The sequence below is a fragment of the Notamacropus eugenii genome, chromosome 5 (assembly GCF_028372415.1).
Source record: "Notamacropus eugenii isolate mMacEug1 chromosome 5, mMacEug1.pri_v2, whole genome shotgun sequence".
Classification (NCBI taxonomy): domain Eukaryota; kingdom Metazoa; phylum Chordata; class Mammalia; order Diprotodontia; family Macropodidae; genus Notamacropus; species Notamacropus eugenii.
Genome location: NC_092876.1, coordinates 374,779,613 through 374,799,457, shown reverse-complemented (window position 1 = coordinate 374,799,457; position 19,845 = coordinate 374,779,613). Strand labels below are relative to the sequence as shown.

At 37.1% G+C, this 19,845-nt stretch overlaps 1 protein-coding gene across 4 annotated transcripts in view; it reads right to left on the bottom strand.

Moving 5' to 3' along the window:
* Positions 1-117: 117 nt before the first annotated feature.
* Positions 118-19,845, bottom strand: part of VEGFD (vascular endothelial growth factor D) — an 81,971-nt gene continuing 62,243 nt past the window's right edge. For all 4 annotated transcript variants that reach the window (XM_072614310.1, XM_072614312.1, XM_072614313.1 and 1 more), the window contains 3 exons: positions 5,059-5,159; positions 1,870-2,065; positions 118-935 (listed from right to left, as the gene is read on the bottom strand). In XM_072614310.1, the coding sequence (XP_072470411.1) occupies positions 815-935; positions 1,870-2,065; positions 5,059-5,159 (418 nt within the window). In that variant the 3' untranslated portion in view covers positions 118-814. The remainder of the gene's footprint in view (positions 936-1,869; positions 2,066-5,058; positions 5,160-19,845) is intronic.

The following is a 19,845-nucleotide window of genomic DNA, read 5'->3' as shown; positions in this document are numbered from 1 at the left end:
ATATCTGGAGGAGAAGGAGAATGGTATTACATCATAGAATCATAGCCCTTAGAGATGATCTAATCCAGGGGTTCTTAACCTGGTATCTGTGAACTTAAAAAAACAACAACAACTGTATTTCAGTATAACTGGTTTCCTTTTTAATTCTATGTATTTTGTTTTATGAGAAGGGATCTGTAGGCTTCACCAGATTGCCAATGGAGTCCATGACATGGAAAAGATAAAGAACATCAAATCTAGTTCAGTTGCCTTATTTTAGAACTGGAAAAACTGCTATAATATATGAGAATATGTAGCTTTTCATTGCTTAAATATATTTAAATATGATACATCAGGCAGTGGTTCAACAAACTCAATAATCAAAAGCTGGACAGTAGATCAGAAAGTCAGTGCTAAACATATTACAAATCAAATTCTGTACAAGAGAGAATCAGAGTATTTCACAAGAGTTGCAGTTAGCAAAGGTTTAGTCCATTTTCCTTAACAGTGGGACAGAAGCTGTCACTCCATTGCAAATGTTCCAATTTGTTCCTTGTAAAAAACAAAAACAAAGCTCTCCAAGTAGGCACCTTCTGCAGTCCTTCACCCCCATAAACATCTTCTGGCAGTGGATAATTACTAGTGTCCCAGTGAATCCGTTCCTGGCAGTTTGTTTAATGGAATACATAAATGTAGGCTAGTTGCACTCTTCCTAAGTGAAGTAGATGTTAACTCATTTTTATAACACTTGGAAAGTGACAGCAACTTGGCAAAGCAGCACACTATTTACAAAAATCCAAAAAGGTAGGGGTTGGGAGAGGGATTAAAAATTATATCAAGGATTTTCTCTGCCATGGAGCCCATGGGAGCCTTTTTTGTCCTTCAGAAAGCGGCAGTGCCTTGAACATTTTCCATTTATACATGTCCTGGTGTGAAAAGGGCATCTGTCCTCACAGCTGTTAATGAAAAAGAAAATGAGAGCCATGATAACTCAGGATCAAAGTCTACATTCAAAGGAATCAAATCCCAACTAGTTGAAGCGTTTTGCTGCATAATTTTAAAAAATCTTCAACTGGCTTTTTCTAACTTCCAGTTTTCATTATGTACTTGCCAAGTACTTGTCTAAAATATTAATATCTAAACCCTGAATAGTCATACCTATATATTTCAGAAGCAATACAACCTAACTAACAATCTGGTCTACTCATTTTTATCATTTGTTGCTTCATAATATGAATCAATTGGTTCTCCTTCTTGGAAGAAACAAGGCACTTGGATACCTGGGAACAAGTCAATGGATTTTCAAGTTTTAATCATCAATTATCTGTTTATACAAACCTAGTCTATGCTACAGATTCAGAATTAAAAATATGCTGGGTAAAGCTTTCTTGGTTCCTCAATTCAGTGTAATAATATGGGGGGGTTTGAGAATTTGTTCCTGTCAAGGGCTTACTGTATGTAATAAATGATGCTCTATACAAATCTCTATGTATACATATGTATACATATACAGGAACTGAGAAAAATGTGACTCAATCAATATGATTCAATCAAAAGAGTTGTTACTTTAAAAACTAATGATAGCACACTGTATAATGCACCTTCTCTGCAACTAGTAGTCTTAGAGAATTGCCTAATATCCTGTAAGGTTAAATAATTTGCCCAGAGTTGTCAGAATATGAAACCAGTATGTGTACAGGATTTGAACCTGTGTATTCCTGGTTCTAAGGCTAGTCTTCTATCTACTATGCATTGACTTCCTCCCAGTTATTGAGAAAAAAATTGACTCAAGATGTACCACTCAATCAAAAGAATAGGTTTTTGTTTTTTGTGTTTTGTGTTTTTTTAAGACTGCTTAGTAAAAGCATGGCAGTCATGGAAAGTACTCACCTGCAGGTGTCTGGATGAAATATTTTTTGCTTCTTACAACAGCTCTCTGGACTTTCTCGGCATTCAAAGCAACTGCAGTTCTCTGGGTTCTGAATGAAATCATCAGGACAAGGCATTTTACAGATACATTCACAGTGGTCCTCGTCAAACTTCCTATGGGGCCCACAAATAGCCAGTTCCTGAAGATGGGAGTGCTCTAAACAGGAAGAGAAAGATGGGGATAGAAGTATTTGCACTATGAGTTCCTTGGGTTTTAGTTTTTGTTTTTCCCCATGAGCTCTTAAAAACCAAACACTACCACCACAGATTAACTAATGAAAAGGGATCCAGTCTTGAAATCAAAAGACTCGAATTCAAGTTCTGGCACAGGTCCGTATTACTTACTGATACTTCCTCTCCACTCCAATCCATCCTTCACTTACCTGCCAAAGTGATTTTCCAAAAGCGAAGAACTGACCATGTCATCCCGCTACACAATAAGCACAAAAATTCCTCTTTTTGTCATTCAAAGCTCTTCATAATCTGGTCCCTTCCCACCTTTTCAATTTCTTATTCTTTACTCCCTTTTGAGCACTCTGTGAACCAGCTACACTAGCCTATTTGCTGTTCTTTGCATGCATGATACACCATCTCCCACTACTTTGCTTTTGCAGTGGTGGTCTCCCCATTCCTTCAATGCTCTCCCTCTTTCAAGACTCTGTTTAAGGCTTACTTTTTTCAGGAGACTTCTAGTCTCTTTTCCCTCCAATCTCTCCAGTTACTAGGGTCTCTCTAAGATTATCTTCCATCTATTCTGCATATATCTTGTATATACCTAGTTATTTATATTTTCTCCCTCATTAGAATGTGAATTCCTCGAGGATAAACTGTTTTTACCTTTCTTTGTAGTTGTGGTTACATAAGTACTTAATAAATGCTTGTCATTTGATTATTAGCCATATGAACAACAAATAGATGAAAAAATTAGAAAAGACCCTTAAAGATAGTTTCCTCTTCAGACTAGGTAAGCTACCACATTTAAATTTGGACTCTACCATCATAGTTTTGCATGTAGGCCTGGGGGAGGAGAAATAGCTCTGAAAAAAAGAAATCCACAAAGATTTAAAGATCAGCTGGACTATATGCCTCCTCCCCTCACATCCCCAGGCAGCAGAAACTGTTTCATTTTTTATTTTGTATCTCTAGCACCTCGAATACTACCTGGCACATGGTGTTAATTAGATTGACTATAGAGAAAGGAGATCCCTGTTAAAGGTGACTCAGTTGTGAGGGCATTGAGGAATCTTTTCTCCAGATAGGAGAAAGAATGGAAGAAAGGCATAGGGGAAATCTCAGACATTATTGTTACCTTTAAAAAAAAGTGAGAGAATGTAAAAATTATTTAACCATTTTCCTGCTTACCCATCTCTATTTTAAGAGAAGTTTACACACACATTAATGACATTCTTTATGGATACATGAGATGAGAACTAGAAGGCTTTTGTGGAGCACACTCTATAGAAGTCCACGTCTTTATAGTCACACAATTGACTGGAAGGTATAGAAAATATGGGATAGTGTTTGGGTTTGGGTTTTGGCTTTTTTCGTAGTAAATTCTTCAGTCATATTTAGGATCACATGTAAAACAATGAAGGTGAGAATAGATTTATCCAAGAAGCATTTATAAAGCATTATTTTTGTGCAAAGGACTGTAGTAAGTACTAGGGATACAATGACAAACGAAAAAAAATGCAGTTGTTACCCCCAAGGACCTTACAGCATGTTATAGTAGATAGATAGATATTAATGTTAGCTAAATCTATGCAAATGTTTGCTTATAGATAAATGTTTTTTGTTGTTGCTTAGTCATTTTTCAGATGTGTCTGACTCTTTTTGACCCCATTTGGGGCTTTCTTGGCAAAGACAGTGGAACAGTTTGCGCTATCCTTCTCCAGCTCATTTTACAGATGAAGAAACACAGAGGCAAACAGGGTTAAGTAACCTGCCCAGGGTCAAACGGTTAAGTATATGAGGTCAGATATTAACTCAGAGAAATGAATTTTCTGACTCCAGGCCCAGCACCACCTAGCTGCCCCTATAGATAAGTACACGCAAGCTAGTTTGAGGGTAGTAGTAAGCACTAACAGACAAGGGGATTAGGGCAGGCTCTATGTGGAAACGGCATACAAGGTTAATCTTGATATTCTAAGAGGTAAAAAGAGTGCAATTCAGACATGGCACAGACTATAAAGGAAAAGAGAGAGAAGAGTTCCAACAGCACCGATTCATTTCAAGTCTTTTCAGTTCATTTTTCCTTTTATATTAGTATTATAAACATTTAGAATGTCAGAGGACACTTGTTCCATCCATTTGGTATTAATTCAACAATAAATATTTATGAAGCACCAGCTGTATACAGAGTTCAGTGCCAAGTTTGGAAGAATTAGAAAGTCTTTCCTGCCCTATTTTTTAGGAGCTCATACTTTTTTAGGGACAAGTGACCCACACAGATAGTAGTACTTTTATTATCACTGTGATCAAGGCACAAATAACTTGACAGATAGTTTGCTGATTGTTTCCAAAGCAGACATCTTTAAGTTGAATTTTTGTCTTCTTATGGAGGTCATTGATAAAATACAGTGCTCAAATTGTATGATCATTTTTTCTTTCTTCTATAGTACATCAAGGTTCTTTGGGAATTCAAAACCTAAACACATGAATATGGAATTAATTAATCAATAAATATTTATGAAGTACCAACTGTATGTAGATCACTATGCCAAACCTGAAAGACATGAATTTTATAGACAAATGTTTTAAGCCAAAAAACCCTAGAATCATGGTTTATGAGTTATGAGGATGGCTCACATTGTGTTATTCCCAATTCCCAATACCAATGTTTTACATTTAATTTAACTTTCTACATAATTACTGTTATTTGCTATTGTTTCTTGTTTTCACAACTTATTGGCAAGTTTTAGCATGATGGAGTTGAGAGAAACCAGGAAGCCAAGAATGCTCTTTATGGCTCTTGAGAGAGGCATAGCTGTCTCAGTGAACTGTACACTATATAGTATTTGATTTTGAAATAGTCTTCATGGAAGAATACTTTCCAGTATCAGAGAACATTTTTATAGGGCCCTTTAAACTCTCTGTAAATTGAAGAAACAAAGAGAAAGAAGTTTGTACGGTTACTGATGTCATCATTACCTTCCATCCCATTGAGAAGACTCTCTTCCTGTGTGACACACTTACATTTATTGCTATCCCATGTCAATTCACCCGGACACCCTTTCTTGGTGTTGGGACAACTGTGAAAAAAACAACAATGAATTAGTTTTAGATGTTTACAGCAATAATGCTTCAAGCAGATAGAAAACATTTTATACATTTAAATAATTTGTCTTTAGACAATATTTTATCATTAGAAAAAAGAAATCTCTGTTGCACTGTAGGAACCATAGAAAATAAACTACTTGAGCATAGGAAATGGTATGTGTGTGTTGTGTGTGTGTGTGTGTGTGTTCATATCTCCCTTTGTATTCCAACATCTAGTATAGTTTCTGGAATCTCATGGGTGTTATAAATGCTTATAGCTGCATACAATTCAAAAATATTTTATATTGGGTCTCATCTCATCTAAGTTGGAAGTACAGAGGACACTTACAGGCTCAATCCCACTGCTGATCAGCATAGAAACTTTGACCTTCTCTGTTTTCAGCCAGGGCTGCTGGTTTGCCCCTCCTTGGGCAGACTGGTGGCTCCCCATTCCCAGAGGCTCACCATGGTACCAGATTTGAAGTAGATACCCAGTGGACTTTAGCCCCACTGTAATTCAAAACTCCTGAGCTCAAGATATGTATCAGACTCAGCCCAAATGGATAATAAGTATGCACCACCATCTTCTATAAAGAACAATTCTATATTTAGAAGAGATTCACATAGGAATAGAGAACAGCCTACAGGAATCTTTTTAAAAAAAAAAAACCATCAGGCCACATATTGCTATAAGGAATCTCTATCAAGTAGAAGACATTTGTGATCTTTGATATTGCAAAAACAATGCTTAATAAACAAGTAATTGAGTTTTCACCAGAATGAATATGAAGAGAAGTAAACAAAAACAATGTACTCCTTTATATTTACCATTTCTTAAACAAATGATGATGCAAATACAATTAGATACTTTTAAGGAAAATATTGAACTTTTTATATTTTCTAAATTTTTTTTTTAAATCAAAAATAAGTAGAATGGAGATTTTGCTTTTGATTTCGGACTAAAAGTGCTCTGCTTGGATGCATCATTGTTTTCCACTTCAGATGGTTTCCATTTTATTGCCTGCAATCTGTGATCATGGATACGTTTTCATTTGGGTTATGCATAAAAATGCTAGGTCACATTATCAGGGCATTATGTATCATAAAATTCATTTTTAACAGTGGAACATATCTGGCAAATTTTATGTATTTGCATTACTTCTGCTTTGGGGAAGGTGGTAAAAAAGAGAAATGTTTGTCAAGTACATAGATAAAGAGGCACAAGGAATAAAATGTCACAAATAGGTATCACAAAAGGTGGTGTGTGAGCCCCGAACCACACTGTTAGAGACTAATTTTCTTAAATCTTTTGGTTTGCATTCAGGATCTATCATCATTACAGTTCTTGATAGAGTTCATATACAAGAAGTAAAAAAGAAAATGGTGACAACAATAAAAACACAGTGTTAAATTTGCTTCTCCGTGAAGTTGTCCTTTACCAAATGAAAGAAGTGATTTTGACTTCTTTACATCCATATATAAGTATTTAGTAAAAATATTAAGTAAACCTCCTTTCTCTTGCAACCCATTCTATTCCTTTCCATTCTATCTAGTAAAAATTCTAAGACCCTGTGCTAGGGGATACAAATACAAAAAAAGAAAATCCCTTCCCTAAAGGTCTTTGTATTTAAAAAATATATTTAATATTTTAATTAAAACAATGTGAATACTTTATTTACACATTAATTTAATTTGCCTTTCAGTCTATATTTGTTCATCTACATCAGACTTGTCCAAATTACAAATCAGTGATTTCCAAAACAATTGTTGAAACTTTCCTATTCATATTTCTTAAGTCTAAATTCTTTTTTTTTTTTTTTTTTTTTGGTTTCAACTTAATTGTTTACTGGAATAATGATGTAATATACACCCTCCTGTTCTGAGTTTCAACTTTTTAAAGGTTTTCTTGGTTTATCTGCTCCAACAGTATGTGTGTGTGTGTGTATGTTTATCATTGTTAAGAAATGTTTAACAAAAATATAGGACATGCATACCCTCATCTCTCATATCTCTCATATCCACATATCTCATATTTGAAATAGTTTTTTCTTTTTTTTTTTATTTAACTTTTAACATTTATTTTCACAAAATTTTGGGTTACACATTTTCTCCCCTTTTATACCCCCCCCCCAAACCCAAGCATTCTAATTGCCCCTGTGACCAATCTACTCTCTTCTATCATCCCTCTCTGCCCTTGTCTCCATCTTCTCTTTTGTCCTGTAGGGCCAGATAGCTTTCTATACCCCTTTACCTGTATTTCTTATTTCCTAGTGGTAAGAACATTACAGTTGATCCTAACACTTTGAGTTCCAACTTCTTTACCTCCCTCCCTCTCCACCCATTCCCTTTGGAAAGCAAGCAATTCAATATAGGCCAAATCTGTGTAGTTTTGCAAATGACTTCCATAATAGTTGTGTTGTATAGGACTAACTATATTTCCCTCCATCCTATCCTGTCCCCCATTACTTCTATTCTCTTTTGATCCTATCCCTCCCCATGAGTGTCGACCTCGAATTGCACTCTCCTCCCCATGCCCTCCCTTCTATCATCCCCCCCCACCCTGCTTGTCCCCTTATCCCCCACTTTCCTGTATTGTGAGATAGGTTTTCCTACCAAAATGAGTGTGCATTTTATTCTTTCCTTTAGTGGAATGTGATGAGAGTAGACTTCATGTTTTTCTCTCACCTCCCCTCTTTATCCCTCCACTAATGAGTCTTTTGCTTGCCTCTTTTATGAGAGATAATTTGCCCCATTCAATTTCTCCCTTTCTCCTCCCAATATATTTCTCTCTCACTGCTTGATTTCATTTTTTTTTAAGATATGATCCCATCCTCTTCAATTCACTCTGTGCACTCTGTCTCTATGTATGTGTGCGTGTGTGCATGTGTGTGTGTGTAATCCCACCCAGTACCCAGATACTGAAATGTTTCAAGAGTTACAAATATTGTCTTTCCATGTAGGAATGTAAACAGTTCAGCTTTAGTAAGTCCCTTATGACTTCTCTTTGCTGTTCACCTTTTCATGGTTCTCTTCATTCTTGTGTTTGAAAGTCAAATTTTCTTTTCAGCTCTGGTCTTTTCATCAAGAAAATTTGAAAATCCTCTATTTCATTGAAAGACCATTTTTTCTCCTGAAGTTTTATACTCATTTTTGCTGGGTAGGTGATTCTTGGTTTTAGTCCGAGTTTCTTTGACTTCTGGAATATCCTATTCCATGCCCTTCGATCCCTTAATGTAGAAGCTGCTAGATCTTGTGTTATCCTGATTGTATTTCCACAATACTTGAATTGTTTCTTTCTAGCTGCTTGCAATATTTTCTCTTTCACCTGGGAATTCTGGAATTTGGCCACAATGTTCCTAGGAGTTTCTCTTTTTGGATCTCTTTCATGCGGTGTTCTGCGGATTCCTTGAATATTTATTTTGCCCTCTGGTTCTAGAATCTCAGGGCAGTTTTCCTTGATAATTTCATGGAAGATGATCTCTAGGCTCTTCTTTTGATCATAGTTTTCAGGTAGTCCCAGAATTTTTACATTGTCTCTCCTGATTCTATTTTCCAGGTCAGTTGTTTTTCCAATAAGATATTTCACATTATCTTCCATTTTTCCAATCTTCTCGCTATGTTCTGTGATATCTGTCTTTCTCACAAAGTCCTTAGCATCCATCTGTGCCATTCTAGTTTTGAAAGAACTATTTTCTTCAGTGAGCTTTTGAATCTCCTTTTCCATTTGGCTAATTCTGCTTTTGAAAGCATTCTTCTCCTCATTGGCTTTTTGAACCTCTTTTGCCAATTGAGTTAGGCTAGTTTTCAAGGTGTTATTTTCTTCAGCATTTTTTTGGTTCTCCTTTAGCAGGGAGCTGATCTGCTTTTCATGCTTCTCTTTCATCCCTCTCATTTCTCTTCCCAGTTTTTCCTCCACCTCTCTAACTTGATTTTCAAAATTCTTTTTGAGCTCTTCCATGGCCTGAGCCCATTGGGTGGGCTGGGACACAGAAGCCTTGATTTCTGTGTCTTTGCCTGATGGTAAGCATTGTTCTTCCTCATCAGAAAGGAAGGGAGGAAATGTCTGTTCTCCAAGAAAGTAGCCTTCAATAGTTTTATTTCTTTTCCCTTTTCTGGGCATTCTCCCCAGCCAGTGACTTGACCTCTGAATATTCTCCTCACACCCACCTCGCCTCCTGGTCCTCCCAGCCAGCGTTTGGGGACTGAGATTCAAATGCTGCTTCCCGCCTTAGGGCTTTTGGTGGGGGCAGGGCTGCTATTCAGTGTGAGATTAAGTTCAGGTGGTCAGTTCAGGGCAGGGCTGCCTCTTAGGCTCAGTTCCCTCAGGGGGTTTATGTACAGACCTTCCACAATGGATCCAGGCTCCCGCCCGCTTGGGGAGCCCCTGTCTGCAGCCGCCTCTCAGCTTCTATCTCCCGGGGGGGGCCCGAGCCATGGGGGCACCCCACTCCCCCCTCGACCCGCCAAAGAGACTCTCTCACCGACCCCCATCACCTGTGGGTGGAGGGGCTTGTGCCACCGCTGGAGATCCCGTCCCTGAAGCCTGCTCAGATCTGTACCTCTCGGAGCCGCGGCCGCCGCATGTCTGGGCTGGGCTCCGCGTCTGCAGCGCGAAGGACCTTTTGCAAGATGTTTGCAGGTCCCACCCGCGTGGCCGCTGGAGATCCCGTCCCCGTAGCCCGCTCGAATCTTTTCCTCACGGTGTCGCAGCCGCTGCAGGGCTGCCCTCTGCTCCCAGTCCCGGCGCCCAGTCCGCAGCGCGAAGGACCCCCCGCGAGAGGTTTGCAGGTCTCTCCGGAACAGAAATCTCCCTCGCTCTAATATTCCGTGGCCTCTGGGTGCAGAATTTACCGTGAGTTGGTCCCCTCTAGCCGTTCTGTGGGTTGTGGGTTCGGAGCTATGTGTATGTGCGTCTTTCTACTCCGCCATCTTGGCTCCGCCCCGACTAAATTCTTTAATATTAATTCCTTACACAGCTCAATATGATATAAATTATATTCACTGTTATTTACAACATAATTTCTAAACTGAGCTTTTCAAAGGAGAAGTTAGGCTCCTGATTAAGATGTTGATATGAAAAGTCCTAAAGGACCCCAGCTCACTCATGAACACTCTAGCAAAATTCTAAATGCACCAAAGACACCAGTGATAAAATGCAAGGGGCAGAAGTGATGTAGTTCAGGTTTGCTTTATTCCAGATAAGTCAATTCAGGTCAATATTAACAAAACTATAAACATAACAGACTATATTAATAATAAACACAATAAAAATCACATAATGATATCATTGGAGGCAGAAAAAGTTTTTTTTTTTCACACCACAAAATTCCTATTTATGTTTTAAAATTCTAAAAAGGATAGGAATAAATGTAGACTTCCTTAATACTTTTGAGTTTCTATATGAAGCAAAGAGCAAGCATTATCTATAACATACAAATGCCAGAATTCTTTCTAATAAGATGAGAAATAAAGCAAAGATGTCCATTGTCAAAACTACTGTTATTTACTATGCTTCTAGACATACTAGGTATAGCTACAAGGCAAGAAAAAGCAGTTGAGGGAACAACCATAAGCAAAGAAGAAATAAAATTATCATTTTTTACAGGTGATATTAAGGTTTATTTAGAAAATCCTAGAAATCCTACTAAAATTAACAGAAACAATGAATAGCTTCAATAAAGTAGTAGTTTATAAAATAAACCCACAAATCATTAGCCTCTCTGTATATTACTAACAAAAAACTAACAGAGACAGAGAAAGAAATTCCATTAAAAATTACAACACTATATTTGAAATAACCAGGGGTCCACTTTTCAACACACACACAGGAATTATAGATGTAACTACAAAATACTCTTTACAGAAATAAAGGAAGAGTTAAATTATTTAAGAGAAGTTAATTGCTCATTTTGCATATGTTATTATGCTAATAATGACAGTATCACCTTAATTTAGGGAGTTAGCTACCATATTGGTTAAACTATAAAATTGTTACTTTATAAAAGTAGACAAAATAATAATAAAATTTATTTTGTAGGACAAAAGGTCAGAAACCTCAAAAGGAAATAATAAAAAAAGGGATGGAAGGAGGCCTATAAGTAGAAGATTTCAAAATATATACTACAAAAGAGTAATCATCATAATAGTTTGAAACTGGTTAAAAAATAAGAAGGTTAATCAATAGAACAAATTAATCACAAAAGATCCAAAAGTAATTGTTCCTCCATTTCCTCATCTGTTAAGTCAGCAGGTTGGATTCAGTGTCCTCTAAGATCCTTTCCAGATCTAAATCTATGATTATATAATCCTATGCCTGTGGTAGCATGGTACTTAATAAACCCAAAGATGGAAAGTAGTGGGGTAAGGATTCACTATTCAACAAAAACTGATGGGAAAAATTAGAAAACAGTCAGGTAGAAATTAAGCTTAGACCAACATATCTCAGCATATTCTATAATAAGATTCAAATGTTAGACATAAAGGGCCATGTCATAAATAAATTAGAGGAAGAATGATACCTATGGAACAAGATACCTATGGCAACTAGAAAGAATCATTTTTGACCATACTAAAATCAGTGATGATTACAGGAGATAAAATTGACAGTTTAATTACATAAAATTATAAGTTTTTGCAAAAACAAAATCAATGCAATTATAATTAGAAGGGAAAGAACTTAACTGATAAAAAATTTCTTAACTCAATTTTCTCTGACAATGATCTGATAACCAAGATTGTATGGAACTGATACTAATATACAAGAGCTAATTCCCAGTGGGAATTTAGCAAAGACCTAGAAACAAAGTGGGTACTCATCTTTTGGAAATGGTTGAACACATTATGGTATATGAACATATTAGGCTATTATTATTGCATTGCAAGAAATAACAAAAGGGATAATTTAGAGAAACTTTGAAGACTAGTATGAATTGATGCAGACTGAAGTAAGCACAACTAGGAGGCTCTTTATGAAATGATCACAACCATGTAAAGGCCTTAAGAAGTCCTTTAAGACTTAAAAAAGACTTGAGAACTCTGACCAATGCAATGACCAATCATAACACCAGGAGACTAAAGAAGAAGCCTGCCTCCTGCCTCTTGGTGGAGAGCTGACAGATTATAGATGAAGAATGAGACATACATTTGCACACATAATCAATGCAATTACTATACTTACTTGTTGCAAGGGAAGGCTTTTATTTGAGGAAGAAAAGAGAAAGGAGAGGAAGTAATAGTTGCACACACATAAGAGAATAAAAGCATCAATGAATATTTTTAAAATAGGCAGAAGAGAGGAGAAGGAAGTTTTTTGTTTCTATTAGGGTTTTTTTTTTGGAGGGGAAAGGCAAGGCAGCTGGGGTTAAGTCACTTGCCCAAGGCCACACAGCTAGCAAGTGTCAAATGTCTGAGCCCAAGTCTGAGCTAAGGTCCTCCTGACTCCAGGGCCAGTGAGCCACTAGCTGCCCCAAAACGGAAGAAAGTTTAGAAAGAGACACAGGCAAGCACGATAAGATCACGACCATTATATTTTAAAATATTTATACAATACTTATATATTAAACTAACCCTAGATATAGTCACCAATTTCTTATTCAATTCTCTTTTTCTCTGCTTATGAATCATGTGCATGTTTTTATGACTTAGTTCTTAATTTTATGACAGTTCATAATTAGTTCATAGTACTTTTTTTCCAAGAAAGACAATGATACATCACATTTCCCCCAGAAATTGTTAGTCTGTGTCTAAAGTTCAGGTATTGTATCTAACAACCTGTATAGTTTTTGGTACACACACACACACACACAACTATATATATTTCTTTCATGTTGTTCAGTCATTTTTTTCAGTCACAGCCAACTCTTTGTGATGCTATTTGGAATTTTCTTGGCAAAGATCCTAGAGTGGTTTGCCATTTCCTTCTCCAGCTCATTCTATAGATGACAGTGATGGTAAATTATCTCCATATAGTCAGACTCCTACAAAGACTATTCATTCCTTGCTTCTTTTTCCTCACCTAGCACTCTCTTCTCAATCTCTTGCAATAGCATCTGACCTCCTCACTTGAATGAAACTGCTCTCCAAGACTGCAAATTGTCTTTTTAAATTACTAAAGATATTGGCTTTTTTTCCTGTCATTAGTAGTTTTGGACTTTGACTACCCCCTCCTCTTGGACACATTCTTTTCCCTCAGCTTTTATGAAGTAGCTCCCTTTATTCTCCTTTTATGTATCTGTTCTATGTACCATGCAAATAGATTTTAGATCCGGAATATAAGACTTTATATATATATCCCCACTGAGATTCATTCTAATTGATTCATCCCAATGATCTTTCCCATCAAGATCTTTTAGAATCCTGATTTGGTTGTTCCTTTTCAGTCTTCTTTCATTTTAGATGCTCACTAAGTAATGCACTGGATAGAGTACCAGATCTGGAGTCAGGAAGATTCATCTTTCTGAGTTCAAACCTGGCCTCAGACATTTCCTAGCTGTGTGATCCTGGACAAGTCATTAAACCCTGTTTGCTTGAATTTCATCATCTGTAAAATGAGCTGGGCAAGAAAATGGCAAACCACTCCAGTATCTTTGTCAAGAAAACTCCATATGGGTTTGCAAATAGTTGGACATGATTGAAATGAGTGAAATAATACATGTTGGCATATCCCAAAAGTCTGTCCCGTGTCCTCTTCTCTGTATACTCTTTGCATTGGTGAACCCATTAGTTCCCCCTCATCCATTATCCATTATACTCACCTCCATTATCATCTCTATGTAGATGACTTGTTATTCTAATCTCTTTCCTAAATTCAAGTCCCAGCTGCCTACTAGACAGTTTCACATAGATGTCCACGGTGACATCAAGCTCTACATGTCTAAAATGAACCTTATAACCTTTTTCCCAATCTATTCATCCTCCAAATTTCCCTGATTCTATTAAGATCACTCTTCCTACCTTTGCCACCAGTGTGAGCTTGGGCAAGACACTTCAGCTCTTGAGGTTTCAGTTTCCTCTTCTATAAAATGAGACAGCTGGTTTAATGATCTCCAAATATTTCAAATTTCATTTTATAAGCATATAATTCAACTGGTCACCCAAATTCTCATCGTTGTCTTTTTTTCCACATGCTTTTTTTTCCTCCACATATTCTGCACTCTAATCATTTTGACCTTCCCACCATTTATTGCATCTGTCCCATTCCTTCCGCCCACAAAGCCTCTACCCTGGTTCAGGCCCTCATCACCTTTCTGCTGAGCTATTTCAATAGCCTCTCTGCTTCCTTTTGCTCCCTTCTCCAATTCATTCTCCACAAAGCTGCCAAATTGATATTCTTAAGACCTAGATATGATCATAGAAATACTTTGTTCACAGTTTTTAGGTACTACTTTTTACCTCTCGAATAAAATACAAAATCCTCAGCCTGGTATAATAGGGCCTGTTAAACTATGGGTTGTCATGATTCATGGCTTCTGGTCTTTATGACTCTTCATATTATATGTATATAGATGGGTGTGCTACTTAGAGTTATATAACTGCAAGTACATTTCCTTCTGGGGAACATAAGTGAGCTATAGAGTCACAGAATTCAAGAACTGGAAGAGCCTTCAGTAGCTGTCGAGTCTAACTAATACACAGGAGGAGTCCCCACTATAGCACAAGGGGTCTTCCAACCTCTGTGGGGGGAAGAAACTCTGTCCTCTACAGGCAGTCCATTCCACTTTGAGACAGTTCTCATTTTTAGAAAGCTTTTCTTGACCAAAGAAGCCTACATTTGCCTCTTTGAAGCTTCTACCCATTTCTCTGTTTTTTTCTTTTCTCTCAGAGGCCTTCAAATACTTGAAGACAGATTCTTGTTCTCCTTGGAGCTTCTCCACATTAAACATGCCCAATTCTTTCAACCAGTCCTCATGGGACATTTCACTACATGGATTTTCACTATAACAGTTGCTCTTCCTTGAATACTTTCCAACTTATTGCCATCCTTCTTAACCATGGCATCCTGAACTAAAGTCGTATTCTGCTGGAGGTTAGTTGAGGGACAGACAGTACAATGGACTATCACTTCTCTATAGCTAGGTGGTGCAGTGGATAGAACACTGGCTTGGAATCAGGTAGCTTCATATTTATGAGTTCAAATCCAGCCCTAGATATTTGCTAGCCCTGTGCCCCTGGGCAAGTCACTTAGCTCTGTTTGCCTCAATTTTCTTATCTGTAAAATGAGTTGGAAAAGGCAAACTACTCCAGTATCTCTGCCAAGAAAACTTCAAAAATGGGGTCATGAAGAGCCATACATGACTGAAATGACTGAATAACCACATACTTCTTAAGGCAGTCCAACGTTGTACTAGTTTTCCTTGTTTGTTTTTGGTGGGTTGTTTTGTTTTGGTTTTTTTTGGCTACCACATAGCACTCATCTCCCAGGGCTGTTGTGAGGAACAAATGAAATAATATTTGTAAAATGCTTAGTATAGTATCTGGTGCATATTAGGTACTTAACAAATGCTTCCTTCCTTCCTTCCTGAATACTGGACATTGTAATCCACTAAAACCACCAGACCTTTTACAGAGCAATTGCTATCTAATCATACCTTCCCCTTCTTGTCCTCATGAAATTGATTTTTTGACACTAAGGATAAGATTTTACATTTACTCCTATTGAATTTTATCTTAATAGTTACAACCCAGTGCTCTAGTATAATGGTGTCAAATTCAAATGAAAATGAGGCCACTAAACCAAAATAAGAATCCTAATTAGCCACATATTGACTTAGAAAACCACATTATTAACGTTATCTATTGCATTTTTCTAAGCCAATGTTGATGTTAAACATTAATGCTTAATGTTTTTGCTGACAATGTTAAGCAACAAAAAGTTAAACATTTCCCAATTATATTTTAATCTGATTTTGATTGTACTAGGGAGTGGTGTAGGCAGGTCCCAGACTGAATGTTCTGACAGCTCTGATGTTTGTCAAGATCTTTTTGGATTGTGATTCTATCGTCTAGTACATCATCTATTCCTCTCAAGAGTCTTATGAGTTTTCTTTTTTTTTCTTTTGCTTTCAACCTTAAAACAAATTAAAAACCTTGTCCTTACCTCCTTTTCCGACTGGGTCTATTATGGTCTGATAGTCTCTGGTATCATAGAAGAGGCCCTTCAAATCCCCCTTCTCAGTTGTCCTTGATTAAATCAGAAAACATTCCATTTCATGCTTTTATTCCTTTCAACCAATTGCTGCTCTCCAAGATGCCAAAGAAAAGAGAGGAAGTAGAGGGAACTGATGATAACTTGTTTCCCACCCATAGGCATCCTGAAACCTACCCTCCAAAAGGAGGGAGAATCTTTAGCATGTATTAGGGATAGGAATTTTCTCATATGGAAAGGAAAATCTCGTAGGTTAATTTCCCATTTGCCATATTACCACCCATACTCAGATGTAGATTTGAAGAATCAGCATCTTCCCACTCCTGTCTCCAGCCAACCATAAAAAATATCCTTTGAAAAATCACTTTTGGATACATCTTACATATGAGTTTTCTCACTGTTCCCCTTTTCCTACAGTAGACTTTGGGTTAACACATAACTACTAATTGGAAGATGCATTTGCTGCCAAGTAAAGGAACCAAAACAGGCAAGAGAATCTAATCAAGTCTTTTCCTTTTAAAATTCCTCTGACTCAGAGTCCTCATTTTCTTAAATGGTCCAAATTTACCTGGTATCTAAAACCTTTCACAAAATGGCTCCCAGTTACCTTCTCAGTCTTATTTCACATTATTGTCTTTCTTGCACTCTGTGTGCTACTCAAATCAACCTACTCGCTGTTCCTGTACACAACAGTCCCTCTGCTTCTTTGCACAGGTGGCCCTCCATATATAGAACGTGCATCCATCTGAACTCTTCTTAGAATAGCTGGCTTTCTTTAAAGCATGAAACTCCCTCCCCACCCAAGTTTTTAGTGTCCCTTCCTTCTTGAAGTTACTTTGTATAATAATATTTACTTATATATGTAGAATATAAACTCTCTGGAGGAAGGGTTTTTTAAAACCCTTAATCCATTTTTCAGGTTTATTACACACAGTATATAACATTCGTTCAATGGGATTGTTGAATTAGCTGATATTTTAAAAGATACAGATTTTACTGAAATGCTAGTCAATTCCACTGAAGAGTGGTAGCAATTTTTTGCAAAATGGTACATTCCTTTATATTTGGAAAAATTAAACAAAATGGTGCAAGTATAGTTTCGTGATTTTTAAAGTGTTGCATTTCTTTACATTTAGCAAAATTTTAAAATTAAGTAGTAAACATGATTTAAATGGAATTTTTTGCTTCTCTTTATTGTGAATTAAGAACTTGGCGTTTAGCTCCAGGGCTGCTGCCTTCAGCTCAAGTTGTTCTTCCATCTAAGTGTCTGTCATCTGTGATACTAGGCAAGTTTTAATTTGAGTCTAATAAAAACAATGGTTTGTAGCAGGTTGTACATTGCTTTATAGTTTTATTGTTTATAAAGAATTCTTTTATTTGTGTATTATTTCATTATATCCTTATTATCTTCTTTTACTATATGGAACTATAACTCAACACTTTCTTCACTCTTTATGGTTTAATTAGAACAGAAATCATTGGCATCTGGCTATGTTTAATAGGAATGGCTGCATAGTGGCTATGTCTTTTAAGAAAAGAGGCCATCTCCAGTTGTCCTGAACTCTATCTGGCTACTGGACCCCAATGACTCTGGAGGTGAAAGTGAGACTGGTGACTCTGCACAGCCTTCCCTCATTCAACTCCACTTCACTTGCAAGTCATGGCGTCATCTTCCTGGTGTCTATTTCTCTTTGAGAATGAAGGAAAAACCACACACATACAAGAAAGAGTAGCACTCAAGAGATTTGGTTCCTATCCTTGACTTTCTACTAAAAATGTTGTTTGGCCTTCATTTTCAAAGATGAACAATGACATCAGGAGAGTGATGTCTTGACCTGCAAGTAAATTGGATTTAAGTAAGGCAGGCTGTACCAAGTCATCAGCCTCACTCTCTCCTCCAGAGTCAAAATCACTGAAGCCAGGGAGACAGAGTTGCATAGTATGGCACAGTGACTTGAATCAGTTAACTACTAAGTTCAAATCTTAGCTCCAAGTGTTGCTAATTCTGCAGCATGAGCAAATTATATAATGTCTCTGAGTCTCAGTTTCCCAATCTTTAAAATGGAGAGATTAATACTTATATTACCTACTGACTATGTTATTTTGCCTTGTAAACTATGTAATGCTAAATAAATGTGAGTTCTTCTTAAGTACTCTGTGTCTTAGCTCCCTTGTCTGCAAAATAAATTAGCTGACTAAAAAGAATCTCTAAGGCCTAGATAAGTCATTCTCTGATTTATCATTTGGTTTAGAAATATGAGCCTCTGTGGATCATTTGAAATCAGTTTGGAGAGTACAATTAGCATAAAATCCAAATTGGGAATGGAGAAAAAAAGTGCAACATTTTTATTCAAGAGCAAATCTCCCATTCCTAAAATGTTGTTAAGGATTAAAACCAAGCTAATCTCATGTATAACAGCATTACGAGCATGTAAGAGTAAGTAGGAAGAAATTTTCATATTCACAAATTCTCCCAGGGGCATGGCAGCCAAGCTATCACTGCTGTATCCCTGCTCAGCAACAGAACAGAACAAAATAAAACAAAACAAAACTCTGGCCAAATGAGCTATTCTAACACTGAATTTTGTGATCAGAATCTGAAGAGTAGAGCAGATGCTATCTGAAGTCTCCTGTTGATTCAAGACATGACATGTGAACTCTTGATGCACCAAGATATTTTGAGCAGAACTTTTTGTGGTAACAAATAATTGGAAAATTAAATACATGCCCATCAATTAAGGATTAGCTAAACAAATTGTGGCACATGAATGAAATGGACTATTACTGTGTTGTAAGAAATGGTGAACATGTATAAAAAGTAGGAAAGTTTGAAAAGTGTGAAAGGACTTACATGAATTGATGAAAACTGAAGTAAGCAGAACCAAGAAAATAGTATGTGTAAAGGCTACATTAATGTAAATGGAAAGAACAGCTATCACAAGACAATTATAAAGGAATACTGCAAACTTATAAAGAATAAAGAAGAGTTATGAGAAGACACCTCCCCTCACTACTCAGGCACAGGTGGGGAGGGGACACTGCAGACAATGTCAAATTTTTAAAAATATGTTCTCAATTTTGCTGGATTTCTCCCCCTATCTTCTTTTTAATCCTTTGTGGTAAGGGTTGGCTCTTGGAGGCAGTACTAGAAGAGATTCAGGGAGAAATCCAGAAAATATTCAGCAAATGGATACATGTAGTCCTATTCTTTTTTCTGGTCCACATATCTACTTGTTAGACCTCCACTCAATTTTGTATCTGCCAAGCCTAGAGGCCTGTATTGGGCTACCCGAGTCTTTCCTACCTCACCTCCGAGATCTTCGGCTGGCCACGCCGGATAAACGTATGAGAGAAAGGACGTTCCAGAGTCGAACAGGGGTTGAGCTTTATTACAGGGTTTCGGTTACAAGTGCAGGGGGGTCTTCCTTAGGAGGAAGAGGGGGAGATTTCCTAAGGAGGCTAAGCTTAAGGGATTGGAAGTAGAAGTACAAGCGGGGAGAGAGGGGGAGGGGAGAGAGGAAAGAAAAGAAGCGGAG